Source organism: Zootoca vivipara, chromosome Z2 (assembly GCF_965207765.1).
Source record: "Zootoca vivipara chromosome Z2, rZooViv2.hap1.1, whole genome shotgun sequence".
Lineage (NCBI taxonomy): Eukaryota > Metazoa > Chordata > Lepidosauria > Squamata > Lacertidae > Zootoca > Zootoca vivipara.
This window is the reverse complement of record NC_142585.1, coordinates 46,741,096-46,763,450: the sequence shown is the minus strand read 5'-3', so window position 1 is coordinate 46,763,450 and position 22,355 is coordinate 46,741,096. Positions and strand designations below refer to the sequence as shown.

The 22,355-nt window shown below is 47.5% G+C and overlaps 1 protein-coding gene across 2 annotated transcripts in view; it reads right to left on the bottom strand.

The window, feature by feature from the left end:
- DENND1A (DENN domain containing 1A) overlaps nt 1-22,355 on the bottom strand; it is a 265,432-nt gene that overhangs the window by 24,467 nt on the left and 218,610 nt on the right. For both annotated transcript variants that reach the window (XM_088665085.1, XM_088665086.1), the window contains exons 18-19: nt 20,843-20,899; nt 9,386-9,517 (exon numbers count right to left, since the gene is read on the bottom strand). In XM_088665085.1, the coding sequence (XP_088521211.1) occupies nt 9,386-9,517; nt 20,843-20,899 (189 nt within the window). The remainder of the gene's footprint in view (nt 1-9,385; nt 9,518-20,842; nt 20,900-22,355) is intronic.

The following is a 22,355-nucleotide window of genomic DNA, read 5'->3' as shown; positions in this document are numbered from 1 at the left end:
CCTCATGAGAAGAGAAGACTCCTCGGATGTTGGAAAAGATGGAGGGCACAAGGAGAAGGGGACGACAGAGGACGAGATGGTTGGACAGTGTTCTTGAAGCTACAAACATGAGTTTGACCAAACTGCGGGAGGCAGTGGAAGACAGGAGTGCCTGGCGTGCTCTGGTCTATGGGGTCACGAAGAGTCGGACACGACTCAACGACTCAACGACAACAACATGGAGCAAAAAATATGGTAAGAAAGAAGATCCGAGATCCTCTGGGCTTGGGCTGTGATACTCGGCACCAAATTCCCATTTGCATGATGCGGTTGCATGCAATATTCCCCCCTCCTGCCCACATGTAGGGCGTAGGTCTGGCCACAGGGGATGCACCTCCTTCTGCCCGCATGTGAAACATTCTAGTCATGGCCACTGCGAGAAAGGCCCACGTTTTAGGCCCACTGCGAGAAAGGCCCATGGAGGTGGCCTGCGAGAAAGGCCCACGTTTTACCGGCAAGACAGGTAACAAGGTGGAGCAGAAGGAAGGTGAGCGAGTGAGTCCGACCCCCACCCACCCCTGCAACGCCTTTTCTTTTCAAGTTCAGGAACCCCCCCCCATCATACTGCGAACACATATTCAAAGGACGTGGAAATAATATTTACTAAAACCAGCACCCGATTTGCAGTTAATTTGTCGATGCAGCAAAACACATCGTTTCCAAAAGGTCAGAAGCGGGAGCTGTGGTGGAACGTCAGCCTAATTACCTGGGCTACGTAGATGAGGTTGGGGGTGTCCAGGCGGGGGCTGCTGAAGGCAGCTAAATTACTGTCACAGGCCTGTTGTCAAAGGAACAAGAAAAGGGGTCTCCGGAAGGGAGGTGGGGGCAGAACGCTTCCAAGTCTCCCAAGTCCTTGATTTCAGCAAGGCCTTTGACAAGGTGTCCCATGATATTCTTGTAAAGAAGCTGGTAAAATGCGGGCTAGGCAATGCTACCATTCAGTGGATATGTAACTGGCTGGCTGACCGAACCCAAAGGGTGCTCATCCATGGCTCCTCCTCATCCTGGAGAGAAGTGACTAGTGGGGTGCCACAGGGTGCTGTCTTGGGCCCAGTCTTATTAAACATCTTTATCAAGGACTTGGATGATGGGCTTGAGGGCATCCTGAGCAAGTTTGCAGACGACACCAAATTGGGAGCGGTGGCTAATACCCCAGAGGACAGGATCACACTTCCAAATGACCTGAACAGATTAGACAACTGGGCCAAAGCAAACGAGATGAATTTGAACAGGGAGAAAAGTACTACACTTAGGCAAAAAATAATAATGAAAGGATGGGTGACACCTGGCTTGAGAGCAGTACATGTGAAAAGGATCTAGGGGTCTTGGTAGACCACAAACTTGACATGAGTCAACAGTGTGATGCAGCAGCTCAAAAAGCCAATGCAATTATGGGCTGCATCAATAGGAGTATAGCATCTAGATCGGGCATCCTCAAACTGCGGCCCTCCAGATGTTTTGGCCTACAACTCCCATGATCTCTAGCTAACAGGACCAGTGGTTGGGGATGATGGGAATTGTAGTCCAAAACATCTGGAGGGCATCCCCAAACTTCGGCCCTCCAGATGTTTTGGACTACAATTCCCATCTTCCCCAACCATTGGTCCTGTTAGCTAGGGATCATGGGAGTTGTAGGCCAAAACATCTGAAGGGCCGCAGTTTGGGGATGCCTGTTCTATGTTTTGTTCCTCCCCAGATAATCAACCTCCTGTCTGTTGGTGTTCATCTTAAATCAGCTGTTCCGCCTTGGTTTTTGTAGACGTCTGCTCCGGCATGGAACCCCACAACCACCCCCTCCCCGCGAGAATCTGCCAGAATGGCCAGTTTGAAAAAGAAGAAAAGGTGAGGGAGGTTTTTTTTAAAAAAAACCCGGCATGGCTTTTTGTCTTTGGCTTAATGCGCAATTGGTGGTTTTCCTTGTTTTAAATGAGAAATATATGCAGTTAGCTCTCTGCTGACAGTGTCCTGGAGGATTTGACAGTGAAATTTTCCAGCATTTGCCCTTCGTTAGGATCCTGGCGGCGTCTAACAAGGCAGCCGAACTGCTGGTACCTTCGAATCCTGTTTGTTCTCCGAGGGCTCGGGGGCTCCCGGAGTAAGCGCATCGACCGGGGCTGATCATTACAAGGGCGCACGCCACCATGAATAAAAATGTCACACCAACTCCCCCTGTCTCCCAGCAGTACAAAATGTCAGGCCTGTCAAACACACATTGCAGGGAGCGCGGAGCAGTCGGTACAAATTGGAGAGCCGAATATTCCCCCGGCTTCCCGATATTCTTCATTTGAAGCAGAAGAAAAACAGTTGTTAACCTATTAGCTGTGTGATTTTAAACTCGGCTGAAGCCAGAGACGGACAGGTTTTCTGGGCACGCTGGGATGAATGTATAGCAAGGGAAGGAATAGTACCACTGTATTCCGCTCCGGTCAGACCTCACCTGAAATGAGTCAACAGTGTGATGCAGCAACTCAAAAAGCCAATGCAATTCTGGTCTGCATCAAAAGGAGTATAGCATCCAGTCCAATCCCCTGCCAAGCAGGAAACACCATCAAAGCATTCCTGACATATGCCTGTCAAGCCTCCGCTTAAAGACGTCCAAAGAAGGAGACTCAGCCCGGAGACTGAGATCCAGCGCCGAGGGCCTTCTGGCAGTTCCCTCACTGCGAGAAGCAAAGCTACAGGGAACCAGACAGAGGGCCTTCTCGGTAGTGGCACCCGCCCTGTGGAACACCCTCCCATCGGAGGTCAAGGAGATCAACAACTACCTGACATTCAGAAAACACCTAAAGGCAGCCCTGTTTAGGGAAGTTTTTAATCTGTGATATTTTAATGTATTTTGGTATTTGTTGGAAGCCGCCCAGAGTGGCAGTGGAAACCCAACCAGATGGGCGGGGTATTAATTCATACTAATACTAATACTACTACTAATAATAAGAGCCAGAAATTCCCCCATGGCACACAGAAGAAACCCTCCCAACTGGACAGAGCAAGACGTAGCCCTGGTCGCCGTAAAACTGCCTGGACATCTAAGCGGCACTTGGACCCCATTGCCAGCGGATGGATGACAACAACCAAGCGGGGTACAAGACGCACACTGCTGCCAGCTACAGCCAGGCAAGCCCTAATGAGTTAAAATTAAATGTTGCCGTCGGCTCGCCAGCCCTGTCCCTCCTCCCCTTCAGCTAATCTGTCACTGAACGAAGAAAAGGCCCGCTTGCTCGGCGGCGTAGGACAGCGAGAGCGAGCTGCCGGCTCCCTTTCAGCAGGCTGATTAAGGATTTCAACCAACAGCAGGCAGCAGACATCTCCGGGAAGAATAAATAGGCTGTATGCAAATGTGTTTGTCACTCTGACAGCACAACTCAATTAAGGCGTCTTGCTGGGGCTGGTGGGCTGAGAAGCTGCCACAGCCACGGCAAGCCAGCCTGCGCTACTGATATGTAAGGCAGGCAGTGTGGTGTTGTGGTTAAGAGTGTTGGAACAGGACTGAGAATCCTAGAATCATAGAGTTGGAAGAGACCCCAAGGGCCATCCAGTCCAACCCACGGCCAAGCAGGAAACACCATCAAAGCATTCTTGACATATGGCGGACAGCAACGCGTGGCCGGGTCAGCTAGTAGAACCATAGAGTTGGAAGAGACCACAAGGGCCATCCAGTCCAACTGCCTGCCAAGCAGGAAACACCATCAACCCCCTGCCAAGCAGGAAACACCATACCTGAAGGAGCGTCTCCACCCCCATCATTCTGCCCGGACACTGAGGTCCAGTACTAAGGGCCTTTTGGCGGTTCCCTTGTTGCGAGAAGCCAAGTTGCAGGGAACCAGACAGAGGGCCTTATCGGTGGTGGCGCCCGCCCTGTGGAACGCCCTCCCATCAGATGTCAAAGAGAAAAACAGCTACCAGATTTTAAGAAGACATTTGAAGGCAGCCCTGTTTAGGGAGACTTTTAATGTTTAATCGATTATTTTATTTCATTTTTCTGTTGGAAGCTGCCCAGATTATTATTATCAAAGCATTCTTGACAGCGTGGCCGGGTCAGCTAGTAGAATCCTAGAGTTGGAAGAGACCACAAGGGCCATCCAGTCCAACCCCCTGCCAAGCAGGAAACACCATCAAAGCATTCTTGACATGTGGCCGTCAAGCCTCTGCTTAAAGACCTCCAAAAAAGGAGACTCCACCACACTCCTTGGCAGAAAATTCCACTGCCGAACAGTTCTTACTGTTAGGAAGTACTTCCTAATGTTGAGGTGGAATCTTCTTTCTTGTAGCTTGAAGTCATTGCTCCGTATCCGCTTCTCTAGGGCAGCAGAAAACAATCTTTCGCCCTCTTCTATATGACATCCTTTTATATATTTGAGCATGGCTATCATATCACCTCTTCACCTTCTCTTCTCCAGGCTAAACATACCCAGCTCCCTAAGCCATTCCTCATAAGGTATCGTTTCCAGGCCTTTGACCATTTTGGTTGCCCTCTTCTGGACACGTTCCAGCTTGTCAGTCTCCTTCTTGAACTGTGGTGCCCAGAACTGGACACAGGATTCCAGGTGAGGTCTGACCAGATACAGTGGTACTATTACTTCCCTTGATCTAGATGCTATACTCCTATTGATGCAGCCCAGAATTGCATTGGCTTATTGAGCTGCTGCATCACACTGTTGACTCATGTCAAGTTGGTGGTCTACCAAGACTCCTAGATTCTTTTCACATGTCCTGCTCTCAAGCCAGGTGTCACCCATCCTTTCATATTTTTTTTGCCCAAGTGTAGTACTTTACATTTCTCCCTCTGCAGACAACAGTTGAGGCCTAGGCAAGGGGCCTGGCCCGGGCCCGGGAAGGGAGCTAGCTCCCTTATCTCCCTCCCTGATCTCAGCTGCTGAGCGGATCCTTTCAACACTCTATTTCCCTCTTGTTAGCCTTTAGCTCTTTCTTTTTTATATATATAAAAAAACACGATCTGCCTTTGGCCCCTGGACAATCCAGCTCCAGGGACCACGCATTGGCTCCATAAGACGTACAAACATTTCGTCTTACTTTTTAGGAGGAAAAATGTGTGTCATATGGAGCAAAAAATAGGGTACATGTCTCTCTCTATGCTTGTATGTTAGAGAGGGAGCGAGGTTTGCCTAAAAGCACCCATTGTGAAGATACACCAGTGAATGATTGCATCTTATGCATAAGGAGACATTCGTTTTCAAACCTGTGTGTGCATTTAAATCAAAATATTTGGTGCCATAATGCGGCATGCAACAATACTGTTGTCTAAAAAGCATTAAAGCATTTAAAAATAATAGTGCTATTTCAGTACAGTGGTACCTCGGTTTAGGTACACAATTGGTTCTGAAAGTCTGTACTTAACCTGAAGCGTACTTAACCTGAAGCGAACTTTCCCACTGAAATTAATGGAAAGTGGATTAATCCGTTCCAGACAGGTCCGCGGAGTACTCAACCTGAAGCGTACTTAACCCAAAGTATGAGTGTAATTGGTTCTGGAAGTCTGTACTTCTCCTGAAGCGCATTTAATCTGAAGCGAACTTTCCCATTGAAAGTAATGAAAGTGGGTTAATCCATTCCACATGGGTCCACGGAGTACTCAACCTGAAGTGTATTTAACCCGAAGTATGAGTGTAATTAGTTCTGGAAGTCCGTACTTAACCTGAAGCGTATTTAATCTGAAGCGAACTTTCCCATTGAAAGTAATGGAAAGTGGGTTAATCCATTTCAGACGGGTCCGTGGAGTACTTAAACTGAAAGTACTCAAACCAAAGCGTACCTAAACCGAGGTATGACTGTAATGGAAAGTGGATTTATCCGTTCCAGACGGTCTGCAGAGTACTTAACCTGAAGCGCACTTAATGTAATGGAAAGTGGATTAATCCGTTCCAGGCGGTCCGCAGAGTATTTAACCTGAAGCGAACTTTTCCCATTCAAAGTAATGGAAAGTGGATTAACCCGTTTCAGATGGTCCGCGGAGTACTTAACCTGAAGCGTACTTAATCTGAAGCGAACTTTCCCATTGAAAGTAATGGAAAGTGGATTAATCCGTTCCAGGCGGGTCCATGGAGTACTTAAAGTACTGAAAGTACTCAAACCAAAGCGTGCTTAAACCGAGGTATGACTGTATTCAGTATAATTCTACCTACCGCAACATGGGCACTTGAAGAAATCAGGTATTAATTCAGACCTGCCCTTTAATATTTAAACTGCACAGGCTAGTAGGGAAGGTTAGATTAAAATTAAAACCGGGGCCAACACTTCTTGCGACAACAAAAATGAACCCATCACACTTCTCTCCCCCGCTAAGGCAAAAGCTGGAAAGTGGATCTCAGTACAGTGGTATCTCGACATCCGAACGACTCGACTTCTGAAGGTTTCGACTTCCGAAGATGACAACCCGGGAATTGTTTTCACCACGCGTGCGCAGTCGGCGCATGTGCAGAAGCGCAAAATTGCGCTTCCCGCATGCGCAAAACAGGCCGTCCGGCAACCGAAGGCTTCGACTTCCAAAGAGCACTGCGGAACGGATCGCCTTCGTAAGTCGCGGTACCACTGTAGTTTTTTGTATGTTTTTCTAATTATTAGCCGCTCCAATCCTGGCGAAGTTTCACAAATCTATTGCCAGGGCCATAATAAAAATAAGCAGCCTACCGGGCACAAGAGTCAATACAGAAATATGCTATTAAAGAACCATTAATTGATTTTCCAACCACAGTTCGTTGCTTTTTCTGTTGAAAGTGTGCTGAGGTGCTTATTATAAGAAGCCGCTCGCTGCTGATGCGAATAATTGGGCCGGATAACAGAAGACACCTTAAACGGAGTCACAGGGAAGGAAAAAGCTATCGTCTCCACGATGGAACAGGTTTAAACATGGCAAGAGAAGAAGAAGATTTTGTATTTGATATCCCGCTTTATCACTCCCCGAAGGAGTCTCAAAGTGGCTAAAATTCTCCTTTCCCCTTTCATAGAATCATAGAGTTGGAAGAGACCACAAGGGCCATCCAGTCGAACCCACCGCCAAGCAGGAAACACCATCAAAGCATTCTTGACACATGGCTGACAGCAACACGTGGCCGGGTCAGCTAGTAGAATCATAGAATCATAGAGTTGAAAGAGACCACTAGGGCCATCCAGTCCAACCCCCTGCCAAGCAGGAAGAAGAAAAAGAAGAGTTTGGATTTGATATCCCACTTTATCACTCCCCGAAGGAGTCTCAAAGCGGCTAACATTCTCCTTTCCCTTCCTCCGCCACCACAAACACTCTGTGAGGTGAGTGAGGCTGAGAGACCCCTGAGAAGTGTGACTAGCCCAAGGTCACCCAGCAGCTGCATGTAGAGGAGCGGAGATGCGAACCCGGTTCCCCAGATTACGAGTTTACCGCTCTTAACCACTACACCAAACTGTCTCCCATTCCCAGTCTTCCATTAAGCGGCTCCCACCCACTGTCTCCCATTAAAAGACTCCCATCCCCCGGCTCCTATTCCCAGAGTCTCCCATTCCCAGTCTCCCGGTAAGAAGAAGCAGAGTTTGGATTTGATATCCCACTTTATCACTGCCCGAAGGAGTCTCGAAGCGGCTAACATTCTCCTTTCCCATCCTCCGCCACCACAAACACTCTGTGAGGTGAGTGAAGCTGAGAGACATCAGAGAAGTGTGACTAGCCCAAGGTCACCCAGCAGCTGCATGTGGAGGAGCATTCTGTATTCTGGAAGTCTGTACTTATACTGAAGCGTACTTAACCCGAAGTATGAGTGTAATTGGTTCTGGAAGTCCGTACTTAACCTGAAGCGTACTGAAGTGAACTTTCCCATTGAAAGTAATGGAAAGTGGATTAATCTGTTCCTGACGGGTCCGCGGAGTACTAAACCTGAAGCCTACTTAACCCGAGGTATGAGTGTAATTGGTTCTGGAAGTCCGTACTTCACCTGAAGCGTACTTAACCTGAAGTGAACTTTCCCACTGAAAGTAATGGAAAGTGGATTAATCCATTCCAGACGGGTCCGTGGAGTACTTAAACTGAAAGTACTCAAACCGAAGCATACTTAAACCGAGGTATTACTGTATTTGAACATGACTATCATATTAACCTTCTCTTCTCCAGGCTAAACATACCCAGCTCCCTAAGCCGTTCCTCATAAGGCATTGTGTGAAAGGGTTATTGTGTGTGCACAAAACCAGACTTTGCACATCACTCCAAAGACACCTGGATTTGAAGATGTTCAGCATAAGGCATAACACAGAACTGCTGGCTTCCCAGGAACTAAGATGCATAGCTGCCAAGTCTCCCGCTGAAAAATGCGGGATCAGCAGCGGCGTGGCACCGGAAATCGTTTCTATGCATGTCTGGACATGCATAGAAGTAACTTCCGGTGCTGGCACCGCCCGATTTCTGGTGCCCACACATGGGTAGCGCGGCACTGGAAGTCACTTCTAGGCATGTCCGGAAATGCGTAGAAGAAGCAACTTCCGGTGCTGCTCTGCCCAATTTTCGGTGCCCTGGCATGGGCGGAGCGGCACCGGAAATCACTTCTACACATGTCCGGACATACGTAGAAGCAACTTCCGGTGCCGCGCTAAACCTTCCCTATGGGTGGAATTGAATACATCGCCCTATTTTTCACAGCCAGCTGCTCACTCCCCTTACACTCAGAAACGCTGCACAGCCTGACAGACCAGCCGAAAAAAACAACAGCCAATGCCTCCAGAGCAGGAGCTGCGATTGGTCACTCAGCCCTTGACTGCAATGGCGGCAGCGGCAGCTCGATGTGGCTCTCTTGGTGCTCCATTGGCTGCCAAGTTGCGGGGTGGAGCCTCCGCTCGTTCTGTGCCGGAGAGCAAACAAACCCGGCGCCCAGTCCGAAGGAAAAGGAGGCGGGGGCCACTGTTTACATCCTCTCAGCTGTTTGGCTCTTTTTCACCTTCTCTTTCGCCCCCCTCCGCCTCTCGCAGCAACACAAACAGACGGGACCCACGGCAGCGGCACATGAAGGGGGCAGAGAGTGGCTGACCCTGAAGAGCGCCTACCCTCGCCCACCCTTCTCAACCACCCTGTTGGCCGCACCGTCTGAAAACAAGTTCCCTCCCCCCTCCCCCCCTGAGAAATGGGCGCCTGAGGGCACCAGCACCAGCACCCAAAATGGAGCCTCCCTGGCAGGTAGGAAATCCGGGGGATTTACGGGATTTTTTCCAATCCGGGCTGCCAGCGGGAAACGGTTTTAAATACGAGGGTTTCCCGCAAAAATCGGGAGACACGATTAGTCTGTGTGTGCACATCTTTGTACAGAGAAAGCAAAAAGGAAGCCACGGCGTTTGAATCATGCACTTCAAATAATGTCAACCTTTGCCCACGTACCTGCCCAAAGTGCGCCGAGATTGGCCTTCTGTCCTGGTGGAGTCTGGGGTCTCTTTGCTCGGCCAGTGGGGACGGAGTTGTCCATGGCAAAGAGTTTTCAGGCACTGCGGAGCAGCCGTTTTCTGCAACGTCCTGTAAGGTAGGAAATGGTGAATTGCATGGCCAGGAACGCAATTCTTGATTCAGGGCGAGGGGCAAAAAGGAAGGACTTGGGGAGAAAACTGACTGGACCAGTTTTGAGGTTAGGAATGACACCAGCAACAACAAGAACAAGAACAAGAACAACAACATAGATAAAAGAAACCAATTAGCATATAAACCACTGCCACACTTCTGTCCGTTCACAAGTTATATACAAACTCAACACACATGCCACAGAACTGCAAAATATAATAATAATAATAATAATAATAATAATAATAATAATAATAATACTGTGTTTCCCCTATTTTAAGACATAGTCATAAAATAAGCCGTAGCAGGATTTTAAAGGATTTGTGAAATATAAGACATACCCCGAAAATAAGACATACCTCCACGTCACGTGGAGCGAGACCGCCGAGCGCCCCAGCCAGCCAGCGGAACCCAGCACGCCGGCCACGGCAGGAGGAGAAGGTGGCCTTCAGGGTCAGCACCCAGCAGCGCCACACCATATCAAGGAGGCGGCCTGCCGGGTCAGTGCCCAGCAGCACCACACGGAGCGCCGGATCAAGGAGCCAGTCTGCAAAGTCGGCGCCCAGCAGCGCCGCGGTGGATTGAGGAGGTGGTGCTCTGTGCGGCACTGCTGGGCACTGACTCGATCTGGCAGGCCGCCTCCTCAAACCGGCGCTCTGTGCGGCGCTGCTGGACACTGACCTGGCAGGCCACCTCCGGGATCCAGCAGCAGCAACGCGGCAGGAGGAGGAGGAGGCTTGCTGCGTGCCCCGAGCCCCGAGCCAGCGGGACCCAGCAGCAGCAACGGAGGAGGTACTTACAGTAATAAAAAAAAGACACCCCCGAAAGTAAGCCATAGGCTTATTTTATTGAGTAAGACAGTGTCTTAAAATATGGGAAACACGGTAATAATTTTATTTATACCCCGCCCTTCCCAGTCAAGACCGGGCTCTGGGCAGCTAACAACAAAAATATCAAAGCAAGCATAAAAGAAACAATTCAATTAAAATATAGATTAAATACAATGTTAAAAAGTGGAACCTCATTTAAATATATGTAGGATAAAACCTTAGGGGAGGGTAACACCGGGGTCAGACTGAGTCAGTCCAAAGGCCAAGCGGAACAGCTCTGTCTTGCAGGCCCTACCAAAAGATGACCCAAATTCCAACTTTGGCTGAAGTGGCCCTAAGTAAATACAGTGGTACCTTGACTTACGAATTTAATCCGTTCCGAACGGACCTTCGTAAGTCGAAAAATTCATAAGTCGAAGCCAATGGGGGGGATTTTAAAAAATTGTAAGTCGAAAAAATCCTATCTAAACCGCATCCAAGATGGCAGACGGAACTCTGTTCATAACTCGGAACATTCGTAGGTCGAGTCATTCGTAAGTCGAGGTACCACTGTACAGGTGAAACTCGGAAAATTTTAATATTGTTGAAAAGTGCATTTACAGTAATAAGTAATAAATACAACCCGGCGTATAAGACGACCCCCGACTTTTGAGAAGATTTCCCTGGGTTAAAAAGTAGTCTTATACGCAGCAATATACGGTGATAAGAAATACGACCTGGCGTATAAGACAACCCCCACCTTTTTCAGTTAAAATATAAAGTTTGGGATATACTCGCCGTATAAGAAATACAACCTGACGTATAGGACGACCCCCGACTTTCGAGAAGATTCTCCTGGGTTAAAAAGTAGTCTTATACGCAGGAATATACAGTGATAATAAATACGACCTGGCGCATAAGACGACCCCGACTTTTCCAGTTAAAATATATAAAGTTTGGAATATACTCGCAGTATAATAAATACGACCCGGCGTATAAGACAACCCCCGACTTTGGAGAAGATTTTCCTGGGTGAAAAAGTATCAAACATACAACAAGAACCCAGATTACGAATGGCAAATTCAGAAATACAACAGCATAACCAGCCGATATTCTCGGTCACCAATTTATAGACATATCGCACCAAATGACAAAATCATACACACAAGAATATGTAACATTCAAACATCATCGAAAAACATATGACAAGATTCAGTCCAAATATCAGTCCAAAAAGTATCAAGTCTTAAATACAGCTCCTATAGGGCATCCATACGGCATGTGAAAAGGTTCCAAGATGTTTTCAAGTAGATGAATGAGGATCTAGGTAACAACGGAGCACCCAAATGTGGTAAGAAATGACGGTGGCAATGGAGTATCCAAACGAAAATGGGAAGCAACAACGGATGGTGACCAAAAACGCTGTTGGAACGCCAAGTGTTGACTCCAAGTGTTAAGGGTTAGGCTTAGAGTAAACACTTGGAGTTCCAACGGCATTCTACTCACTGAAGAAGCCAGTTGCGGCGAAGCAAGGTATATAACGTGGGTAACCTTGTCTCATCTTTTTTTTGTGACCATCCATTGTTGCTTCTCATCTTCATTTGGATACTCCATTGCCACCGTCATTTGTCACCACATTTGGATGATGATGATTATTTATTATTATTTATACCCCGCCCATATGGCTGGGTTTCCCCGGCCACTCTGGGCAGCTTCCAACAAAAACCAAAATACATTAAAATATCACGGATTAAAAACTTCCCTAAACAGGGCTGCCTTTAGGTGTTTTCTAAATGTCAGGTAGTTGTTTATCCCCTTGACCTCCGATGGGAGGGCATTCCACAGGGTGGGCGCCACTACCGAAAAGGCCCTCTGCCTGGTTCCCTGTAGCTTTGCTTCTCGCAGTAAGGGAACTGCCAGAAGGCCCTCGGCGCTGGATCTCAGTGTCCGGGCTGAACAATGGGGGTGGAGACGCTCCTTCAGGTACACAGGACCGAGGCCATTTAGGGCTTTCAAGGTCAGCACCAACACTTTGAATTGTGCTCGGAAACGTACTGGGAGCTAATGTAGGTCTTTCAGGACCAGTGTTATGTGGTCTCAGCGGCCGCTCCCAGTCACCAGTCTAGCTGCCGCATTCTGGACTAATTGCAGTTTCTGGGTCACCTTCAAAGGTAGCACCACGTAGAGCGCACTGCAGTAGTCCAAGCGGGAGATAACCAGAGCATGCACCACTCTGGCGAGACAGTCTGTGGGCAGGTAGGGTCTCAGCCTGCATACCAGATGGAGCTGGTAGACAGACGCCCTGGACACAGAATTAACCTGTGCCTCCATGGACAGCTGTGAGTCCAAAATGACTCTGTTGTTACCTAGATCCTCATTCATCTACTTGAAAACATCTTGGAACCTTTTCACATGCTGTATGGATGCCCTATATGAGCTGTATTTAAGACTTGGTACTTTTTGGACTGATATTTGGACTGAATCTTGTCATACGTTTTTCGATGATGTTTGAATGTCACATACTCTTGTGTGTATGATTTTGTCATCTGGTGTTATAGGTAAAGGTAAAGGGACCCCTGACCATTAGGTCCAGTCGTGACCAACTCTGGGGTTGCGGCGCTCATCTCGCATTATTGGCTGAGGGAGCCGGCATACAGCTTCCAGGTCATGTGGCCAGCATGACAAAGCCGCTTCTGGCGAACCAGGGCAGGGCACGGAAACGCTGTTTACTTTCCCGCCAGAGCGATCCCTATTTATCTACTTGCACCTTGACGTGCTTTCAAACTGCTAGGTTGGCAGGAGCTGGGACCGAGCAACGGGAGCTCACCCCGTCACAGGGATTCGAACCGCCAACCTTCTGATCAGCAAGCCCTAGGCTCTGTTGTTTAACCCACAGTGCCACCTGGGTCCCCTCATCTGGTGTTATATGTCTATAAATTGGTGACTGAGACCATTGGCCGGTTACGCTGTTGTATTTCTGGGTTCAAAAGTAGTCTTATACGCAGGAATATACAGCATGCCATGGAATGGAAACATGTTGAGATGGAGCAAGATTGAGGGGCAGGCTTTGCAGAGACAGAGAGGCAGGGGATCCTAGAAGATCAGAGACGACTGAAAGTTTGGGACAATCAGTTGAGGAAGAAGGCTTGCTGGTGACCCCCAGTTTTAAACCCCTTTGCAACAAGGTCAAGGAAACAAGGTTTGGTAAATATAGAGAGTGCGCTGAAGCCGCGCATGACCCTGAAGCCAGCTGCTTTGATGAAGCGACCTTTGACATGCCCCCTCAAGTTCTACTCTTGCTCAAACGCTTAATGAGACAAGTCAGCTGATAGCCAATTAGAAACTATTCTTTTGGACACAGGGCGACCTAACACGCTGAGGTCAAACAAGACAAAGGACGGATGGACCTTGTGAAAAGCTTTGTCCGCTCCAGACAGAAAAACAAGAGGACTTTTCAGGCCCTCTGTTCCAGCAATGGGGGCAGCGGACATTGAAAACTTGTTCAAGAGAAGGCCCTCGACAGAAACTTTGTATGAATGGTACAAGACCCTCTGGTCTTTGGGTGGAAGAGACACAACTTTGTCAAAGAGATGGCAGAAAGGAGCAAAACAAGGCAGAAAGAGAAAAGGTCAGTGCCATTGTTGGAACACCTTGAGAGGTGGAGGAGAACGGCTTTTGGAATGGTGTCGTTTCTCAGGTGGATTTCATAGAATCGCAGAGTTGGAAGAGACCACAAGGGCCATCCAGTCCAACCCCCTGCCAAGCAGGAAACACCATCAAAGCATTCCTGACATATGGCAGACAGCAACGCGTGGCCAGGTCAGCTAGAATCGTAGAGTTGGAAGAGACCACAAGGGCCATCCAGTCCAACCCCCTGCCATTTCAACAGTACACAAGCACTGAAGGCAAAAAAAAGGCCTGGTGAGAGAAGGTGAAGAATTCTGTAAGGTCCTGTAGCAAGCCTCTTTAGCTATTGCAAACCTCTGAGCAAGTTTGCAGAAGACACCAAATTGGGAGGGGTGGCAAATACCCCAGAGGACAGGATCACACTTCCAAATGACCTTAACAGTGTTCAGGACGGCATCTCTCCCTGCTCCCTTCCTGTGCCCTTCCTTCATCTGAAAAGAACTGCACTAGAGAGAGATGGTGCCCCATGATATTCCTGTAAAGGTGCTGGTAAAATGCGGGCTAGACAATGGTACCATTTGGATTTGTAACTGGCTGACTGACCGAACCCAAAGGGTGCTCATCAATGGCTCCTCCTCATCCTGGAGAGAAGTGACTAGTGGGGTGCCACAGGGTTCTGTCTTGGGCCCAGTCTTATTCAACCTCTTTATCAAGGACTTGGATGATGGGCTTTAGGGCATCCTGATCAGGTTTGCAGATTACACCAATTTGGGAGGGGTGGCTAATACCCCAGAGGACAGGATCACACTTCCAAATGACCTTAACAGATTAGACAACTGGGCCAAAGCAAACAAGATGAATTTTAACAGGGAGAAACATAAAGTACTACACTTGGGCAAAAATAATAATAATGAAAGGCACAAATACAGGATGGGTGACACCTGGCTTGAGAGCAGTACATGTGAAAAGAATCTAGGAGTCTTGGTAGACCACAAACTTGACATGAGTCAGCAGTGTGATGCAGCAGCTCAAAAAGCCAATGCAATTCTGGGCTGAATCAATAGGAGTATAGCATCTAGATCAGGGGTGTCAAACTCAAATTCATCGGGGGCCGCATCAGCAGTTTGGTCACCCTCAAAGGGCCGGTTGTATCTGTAGGACTATGTGTCCACTCTTTATTATCATAAATTATTGTCACTGCATTCAATTATTACTGTTTTTTGTAATAATGTAAGTAATAACTAGCTCTGAAAGCAGAAACATAGTCAGAATAATGGCAAGTAGATATTCAAATGTACAATTATTGTACAATTTATTGAAAAATGATTTTTGGTAACTGCACTGGGTGGTGGAGGCTCGCTAGGGTTTCATGCAGGACCTTTGCAGAGCTACTAGTACCTGGAGATGCTGGGGTCCTTCTGCATGCAGGACAGATGTTCTGCCAGTGAGCCACCACCCTTCACCAAAGGGACTGGCTGAGGTTGACTCAATGGAGCTGCTCTCCTGGTTCCAGGGTTTAAGGCAGGCATCCCCAAACTGCGGCCCTCCAGATGTTTTGGCCTACAACTCCCATGATCCCTCGCTAACAAGACCAGTGGTCAGTGAAGATGGGAATTGTAGTCCAAAACATCTGGAGTTTGGGGAAGCCTGGTTTAAGGGCCAGAAGTATAAAGCAGCATCCTATGTTTCTGAGGAGAGGGAGAGGGAGGGGAGGGAGGGAGGGAGGAAGGAAGGAAGAAAAGAGGGAGTGGGAGGGAGAGAGGAAGGAAGGAAGGAAAGAGGGGAGAGAAAGAAGAGTAGGAAATAAGGAAGGGAATAAAGAAGGAAAGAAAAAGAAAGAGGGAGAGAAGACGAAAAGGGAGAAAGAAGGAAGGAAGTAGAGGGAAAGAAAGAATAAGAATGAGGGAGAGGAAGAAAGATGGGAAGGACGGAAGGAAGAAAGGAAGAAAGAAAGAAAGAAAGAAAGAAAAGAGGGAGCAGGAGGGAGAGAGGAAGGAAAGAGGTGAGAGAAAGAAGAGTAGGAAAGAAGGAATAAAGAAGGAAAGAAAAAGAAAGAGGGAGAGAAGACAGAGATAAAGAAGGAAGGAAGGAGAGGGAAAGAAAGAATAAGAACGAGAGAGAGGAAGAAAGAAAGGGAAGGGGGGGTTGCCACCTTGATTCAGCGCCAGAAAAGAGCGCGAAGGGACCCAGGGGCAAAAAGCATTTCCCATGCAGCGTGAGGCAGCGGGTGTCCGTTTTAGAAGTGCGTAAAGCCTCAGAGTTGCACGTTCGTGAGGCTGAGCCGCTGCTGAGCTCACGTTCATGAGGCAGAGCCGCGCAGGAGGAGGAGGAGGTGAGGCAAGAGGAGGAGGAGGAGGAGGCGGCTTCCCGGGTCGGTGCCCGGCAGCACCGTGCGGAGAGTCCCGAGCCTCTGGGACGCAGCAGTGCTCTGTAGCACTTTGAATCCTCCTCCTCCTCCACACGGCACTGCTGGGTGCTTTGTCTGTGCTTCAGCAGCAGCAGCCGTTTCCAGGCGCCGAGCCGTGGCAGGAGGAGGAGGATTCAAAGCTGTTTGTCGGCGCTTTGTCGGCGCGGCGCTTCAGCAGCAAGGTTGCGCTGCTGGGTCCCGCTGGCTGGGGCGCTCGGCGGGCCACATGACAAGGTCTGGCGGGCCGGATTTGGCCCCCAGGCCTTGTGTTTGACACCCGTGATCTAGATCAAGGGAAATAATAGGGCCACTGTTTTGTTATGGCGAGTATATCCCAAACTCTATATTTTGACTGAAAAAGTAGGGGGTCGTCTTATACGCCCAGTCGCCGTATTCGCCGGCATATACGGTATTATTATTATTATTTGTTTCGACTTTGTCAGAACAACATGGCTACCTACCTTTTTTTTTTAAAAAAGGAGACAGACAGACAGACAGAATAGGGTGGGAGCCTCTCTCCCCAACCCCGAAGCCTGGGTTGGTGTCCCCCCCCCATCTCCTGGCCGCTTTAATTGGAGGCTGCCGTGAAACTGACCTTGTTCCCCCTTGCATATTTTCCAGCATTAACATGAAAAGTCTCCCAGCTTTGGCAACGAAGAACCAAACCTTCCGCCTCACCTTTAAGGTCTCGGTTGCCAAATAAGGGGTGGCTTTTCTGCACGACAATGGGAGGCATTTTAAAATGCGCTGAAGACAGGAAAGCGGCTTTCTCTGCCTCTGCATAGCAATGGTGACCCCTCAAATATAATCAAGAGCCTGCTTTCGCCCTCGGTCCGCTCCATCTCTGTGTTTGAATTGCAAATGGGCAATGTGGGGTTGACCTCCGGAGAGGTCAGGCTGCTGTATATAAGGTCCTCCTCTAATATGATCGCAGACATTGAATGGAAATCCCCTCCCCTCCCACCTCCGTTTGCGGTCCGGGGTTTTCAAGGCACCCACAATCATTTTTCCACTGCCTCCTTGTGAATGGGAGCGAAAGATCGTTAAGAGAGGGAAAGCATGGCAGCTTCATTTGATGCCCAGGGACATCTTTTTTTTACAAAAATGAAATAAAAGCAAAGGCGGCCTTTTTTGCCCCGTTTCACAAATGGAAGAAGGTGGCCCGTGTCAAGCTGTCATCTTGCTCGGTCTCATTTGAAAGCCAGCTCCGTGGAATTGGGCGGCACAAGGGAAAAGCCAGAAGGAGGGAGAAACACGCGGTTTTCTGGCCCTGCAAATGCTGAAAGGACGCCATCAATGGCCAGCTGCAAATGAGGCCGCTAGTTTATTTGCTAGTTCCAACGGGGGAATTGTATTTCAACCCCTTGTATTTTGCAGCCTTTCAGCTGCACCGTTTTCGGGGCCTATAATGCCACAGTACAGTGGGTGGGAGCTCGTTCGATATTAGACCATCATCTTGATGATGAGCCAAAGGTTTTTAGCCGTAAAATGGATATTCTTTGGGGAAAGTGTGCCTGCATGGATGGGCAGAGAGCAGTTCCTCTTCCTTCACATCTGAGCATGATACGTAATTCTTCCTTGGCGATCACTCGTAGCCGAGTAAGAGTGTCTTCTCCAACTGGTAGACGTCCAACAATGAGTCTTCTTCTTCTTATTTGGCGATCACTCATAGCCGAATAAGATTGTCTTCCATCAACATGGGTTTAACAATGGGTCTGTAAGTGACTGGGGAGGCCAATTCTGGATCCACACGTCCTTCCGCAGGAGGGACATTGGTTTCCAGGCGGGAGTTGATCCCGGTGTGGATTTGCCAAGCATGCCTTCCTCATAGAATCATAGAGTTGGAAGAGACCACAAGGGCTTACTTATTTTCTTTAATAAGTATGGTACAGTTTAACTGCCTATCACTATGGCTTCTTTTTAGGGTATGGCTTATTTTTGGGGTATGGCTTATTTTCGGGGTGTGGCTTATTTTCGGGGTATGGCATTTTTTCGGAGAAACACAGTACATACTCAGTTTGGGCACGGCCCATGAACATTGCCGCAAGCTCCCCGTGATAATTTATCCAGCCATTTCTCAGGGCTCTCTTGAGAATCATAGAATCATACAGTTGGAAGAGACCACCATCCAGAGGGCCATCCAGTCCAACCCCCTGCCAAGCAGGAAACACCATCAAGGCGTTCCTGACATATGGCTGACAGCAACGCGTAGCCGGGTCAGCTAGTAGAATCATAAAATCCTAGAGTTGGAAGAGACCACAAGGGCCATCCAGTCCAACCCCCTGCCAAGCAGGAAACACCATCAAAGCATTCTTGACATATTCTTTCTATACCCAAAGAAGGAGGCTTAAAGACCCCCAAAGAAGGAGGCTCCACCACACTCCTTGGCAGCAAATTCCACTGCCGAACAGCTCTTACTGTCAGGAAGTTCTTCCTAATGTTGAGGTGGAATCTTCTTTCTTGTAGCTTGAATCCATTGCTCCGTGTCCGCTTCTCTGGAGCAGCAGAAAACAACCTTTCACCGTCCTCTATATGACATCCTTTGATATATTTGAACATGGCTATCATATCACCAATTAACCTTCTCTTCTCCAGGCTAAACATACCCAGCTTCCTAAGCTGTTCCTCATAAGGCATCGTTTCCAGGCCTTTGACTATTTTGGTTGCCCTCTTCTGGACACGTTCCAGCTTTTCAGTATCCTTCTTGAACTATGGTGCCCAGAACTGGACACAGTACTCCAGGTGAGGTCTGACCAGAGCAGAATACAGGGGTACTATTACTTCCCTTGATCTAGATCAGGCATCCCCAAACGTCGGCCCTCCAGATTTTTGGACTACAATTCCCATCTTCCCCGGCCACTGGTCCTGTTAGCTAGGGATCATGGGAGTTGTAGGCCAAAACATCTGGAGGGCCGCAGTTTGGGAATGCCTGATCTAGATGCTATACTCCTATTGATGCAGCCCAGAATTGCATTGGCTTTTTGAGCTGCTGCATCACACTGTTGACTCATGTCAAGCTGGTGGTCTACGAAGACTCCTAGATCCTTTTCACATGTACTGCTCCCAAGCCAGGTGTCACCCATAATTCCCCCCCCCTTTTTTTGGCCAAGTGAAGTACTTTACATTTCTCCGTTAAAATTCATCTGGTTTGCTTTGGCCCAGTTGTCTCATCTGTTAAGGTCATTTGGAAGTGTGATCCTGTCCTCTAGGGTATTACCCCCACCTCCCCATTTGGTGTCATCTGCAAACTTGCTCAGGATGCCCTCAAGCCCATCATCCAAGTCATTGATAAAAATGTTGAAGAACACTGGGCCCAAGACAGAACCCTGTGGCACCCCACTAGTCACTTTTCTCCAGGATGAGGAGGAGCCATTGTTTAGCACCCTTTGGGTTTGGTCAGCCAGCCCGATACAAATCCACTGAATGGTAGCATTGCCTAGCCCGCATTTTACTACAGTGGTCCCTCGACTTACGAATTACTCGACACCCAAAGTTTTCGACTTACGAATGGGAAAAATGGCCGCATGCTTCCGAATTTTTCTACATCTGAACGGAAACCGTTGGCGGCTTTTAATGCGATGTCCTCGACTTACGAAATTTAAATGTGGTTTCCTCGACTTACGAATTTCCCCGAATACCGTCTATTCCAGGGTACAAGACGAATGGGTTTATAAGACGACCCCCAACTTTTCCAGTTAAAATATTGGGTTTGGGATATACTCGCCGTATAAGAAATACAACCCGGCGTGTAAGACGACCCCCTGACTTTTGAGAAGATTTCACTGGGTTAAAAAGTATAGTGGTCCCTCTACTTACGTATTTAATGCGTTCTGAACGCACATTCGTAAGTCGAAAAAAATTGTAAGTTGCATCCCATAGGAATGCATTGGGAGAACAAATTCGTAAGTCGAAGAAACCCTATCTAAAAATTCGTAAGTAGAAAAAACCCTATCTAAACCGCATCCAAGATGGCGGACGGAGCTCCGTTCGTAAGGAGAAACATTCGTAAGTCGAGTTATTCGTAAGTAGAGGTGCCACTGTAGTCTTATACGCAGGAATATAATATTTCTTTTCCTAGGGGAAACCACATTTCGACTGACGAACTTTTCGACCTACAAATGTCAATTCGGAACGGATAACGTTTGTAAGTCGAGGGACCACTGTAGCTTATTTACAAGAATATCATGGGGGCCTTGTCCCTCCTCCCATTTTTTTGGCGCAAGGGGCACACATCCCACATCGGGTCTTAATGTATTTGAGGTTTTTTTGTCTGTGAATATTTATAACAGTCGGAAAAACCCAGGGAAGCTGGTAATGCATTTTGAAGTGTCTTAACAGCACACCGCCACGCAGCGCTCTATTGATCACATAATGCGTTTCCTGGCCAAGGAGTTCATATACTTTTTTTCTTGTTCTTTTAAGAATACAAACTCCAAGTACCTTTTGCTTCAAGCGGTTTTTCACCTCCTTTAGTCCCATCCTTGCATGATCTTTTGCCTGCATGGAAAAGAAAGGGGGGTGGAGGGAGATTAATTTAAGTCAGAAACCCTGTTCTGGCTGCAGAGGCAACTGGGCTTCATTTCCACCCACCAAGACCCACCTTTTCTCATTACTGGGAATACAGCTAAAACTGGGAAAATTAGAATATTGTCGAAAAGTGCATTGATTTATTATTTTTATTTTCCTTTTAATTTTGACAAATGCTTTCTTTTGGAAATTCCACCGGAATGAAACAAATAGTTACAAGAATACAAAAAATAAATAAACATCGCTATGACATTTCATAGAATCATAGAGTTGGAAGAGACCACAAGGGCCATCCAGTCCAACCCCCTGCCAAGCAGGAAACACCAGCAAAGCTTTCTTGACATAAGCCTGTCAAGCCTCTGCTTAAAGACCTCCAAAGAAGGAGACTCCACCACACTCCTTGGCAGCAAATTACACTGCCGAACAGCTGTTACTGTCAGGAAGTTCTTCCTAATGTTTAGGTGGAATCTTCTTTCTTGTAGTTTGAATCCATTGCTCCGTGTCCGCTTCTCTGGAGCAGCAGAAAGCAATCTTTCATGAATTACACTAGCTGGTCCTGCCACGCGTTGCTGTGGCTCATCATTCATTTTGCTATTAGATGTTTCCTTCCTTGTAAATTGCTTTGAGACTATTTAACTGGGAAGGGATATGCCTCCCTCCTAGAGGGAGTTCTACAGGTGAAACGGGAAAAATTAGAATTTCGTCGAAAAGTTAGCTTTGCCCAATACTAGTGTTTAATTTGCTATTAATAGTGAGCTGTGTTCCAGCAAACCAGATTGCAAATATCTGTGCCCTTGAGAACTCGATGATGATGATGAATTTATTAATTCATAGAACTTCTTTTTCTGCAGCTCTTGGAACACTATTTGGCATTCTACAGGTGAAACTGGGGAAATTAGAATATCGTTGTAAAGTCAATTGATTTCAGGAATGCAACTTAAAAGGCGAAACCAATCTGTAGGATAAATTCTTGGTATCCCATTACTCTTCCAATTTCCCCCCTTTAAGGAATCTAGCTGCTGATGTTGCATACATTAGAACACAGGTGAAAATCATAAAATTAGAATATCGTCAAAAAGTGCATTGGTTTCAGTAATGCAATTTCTTTCTTTTTTTTAATATCCTTTTTAATTTTGACAAATGCTTTCTTTTGGAAATTCCACCGGAATGAAACAAATAGTTACAAGAATACAAAAATAAAGAAAAATAAACATCGCTAGGACATTTCATGAATTACACTAGCTGGTCCTGCCACGTGTTGCTGTGGCTCATCATTCATTTCACTATTTGATGTTTCCTTCCTTGTAAATTGCTTTGAGACTCTTTAACTGGGAAGGGATATGCCTCCCTCCTAGACAGAGTTCTACAGGTGAAACGGGGAAAATTAGAATATCGTCGAACAGTTAACTTTGCCCAATACTAGTGT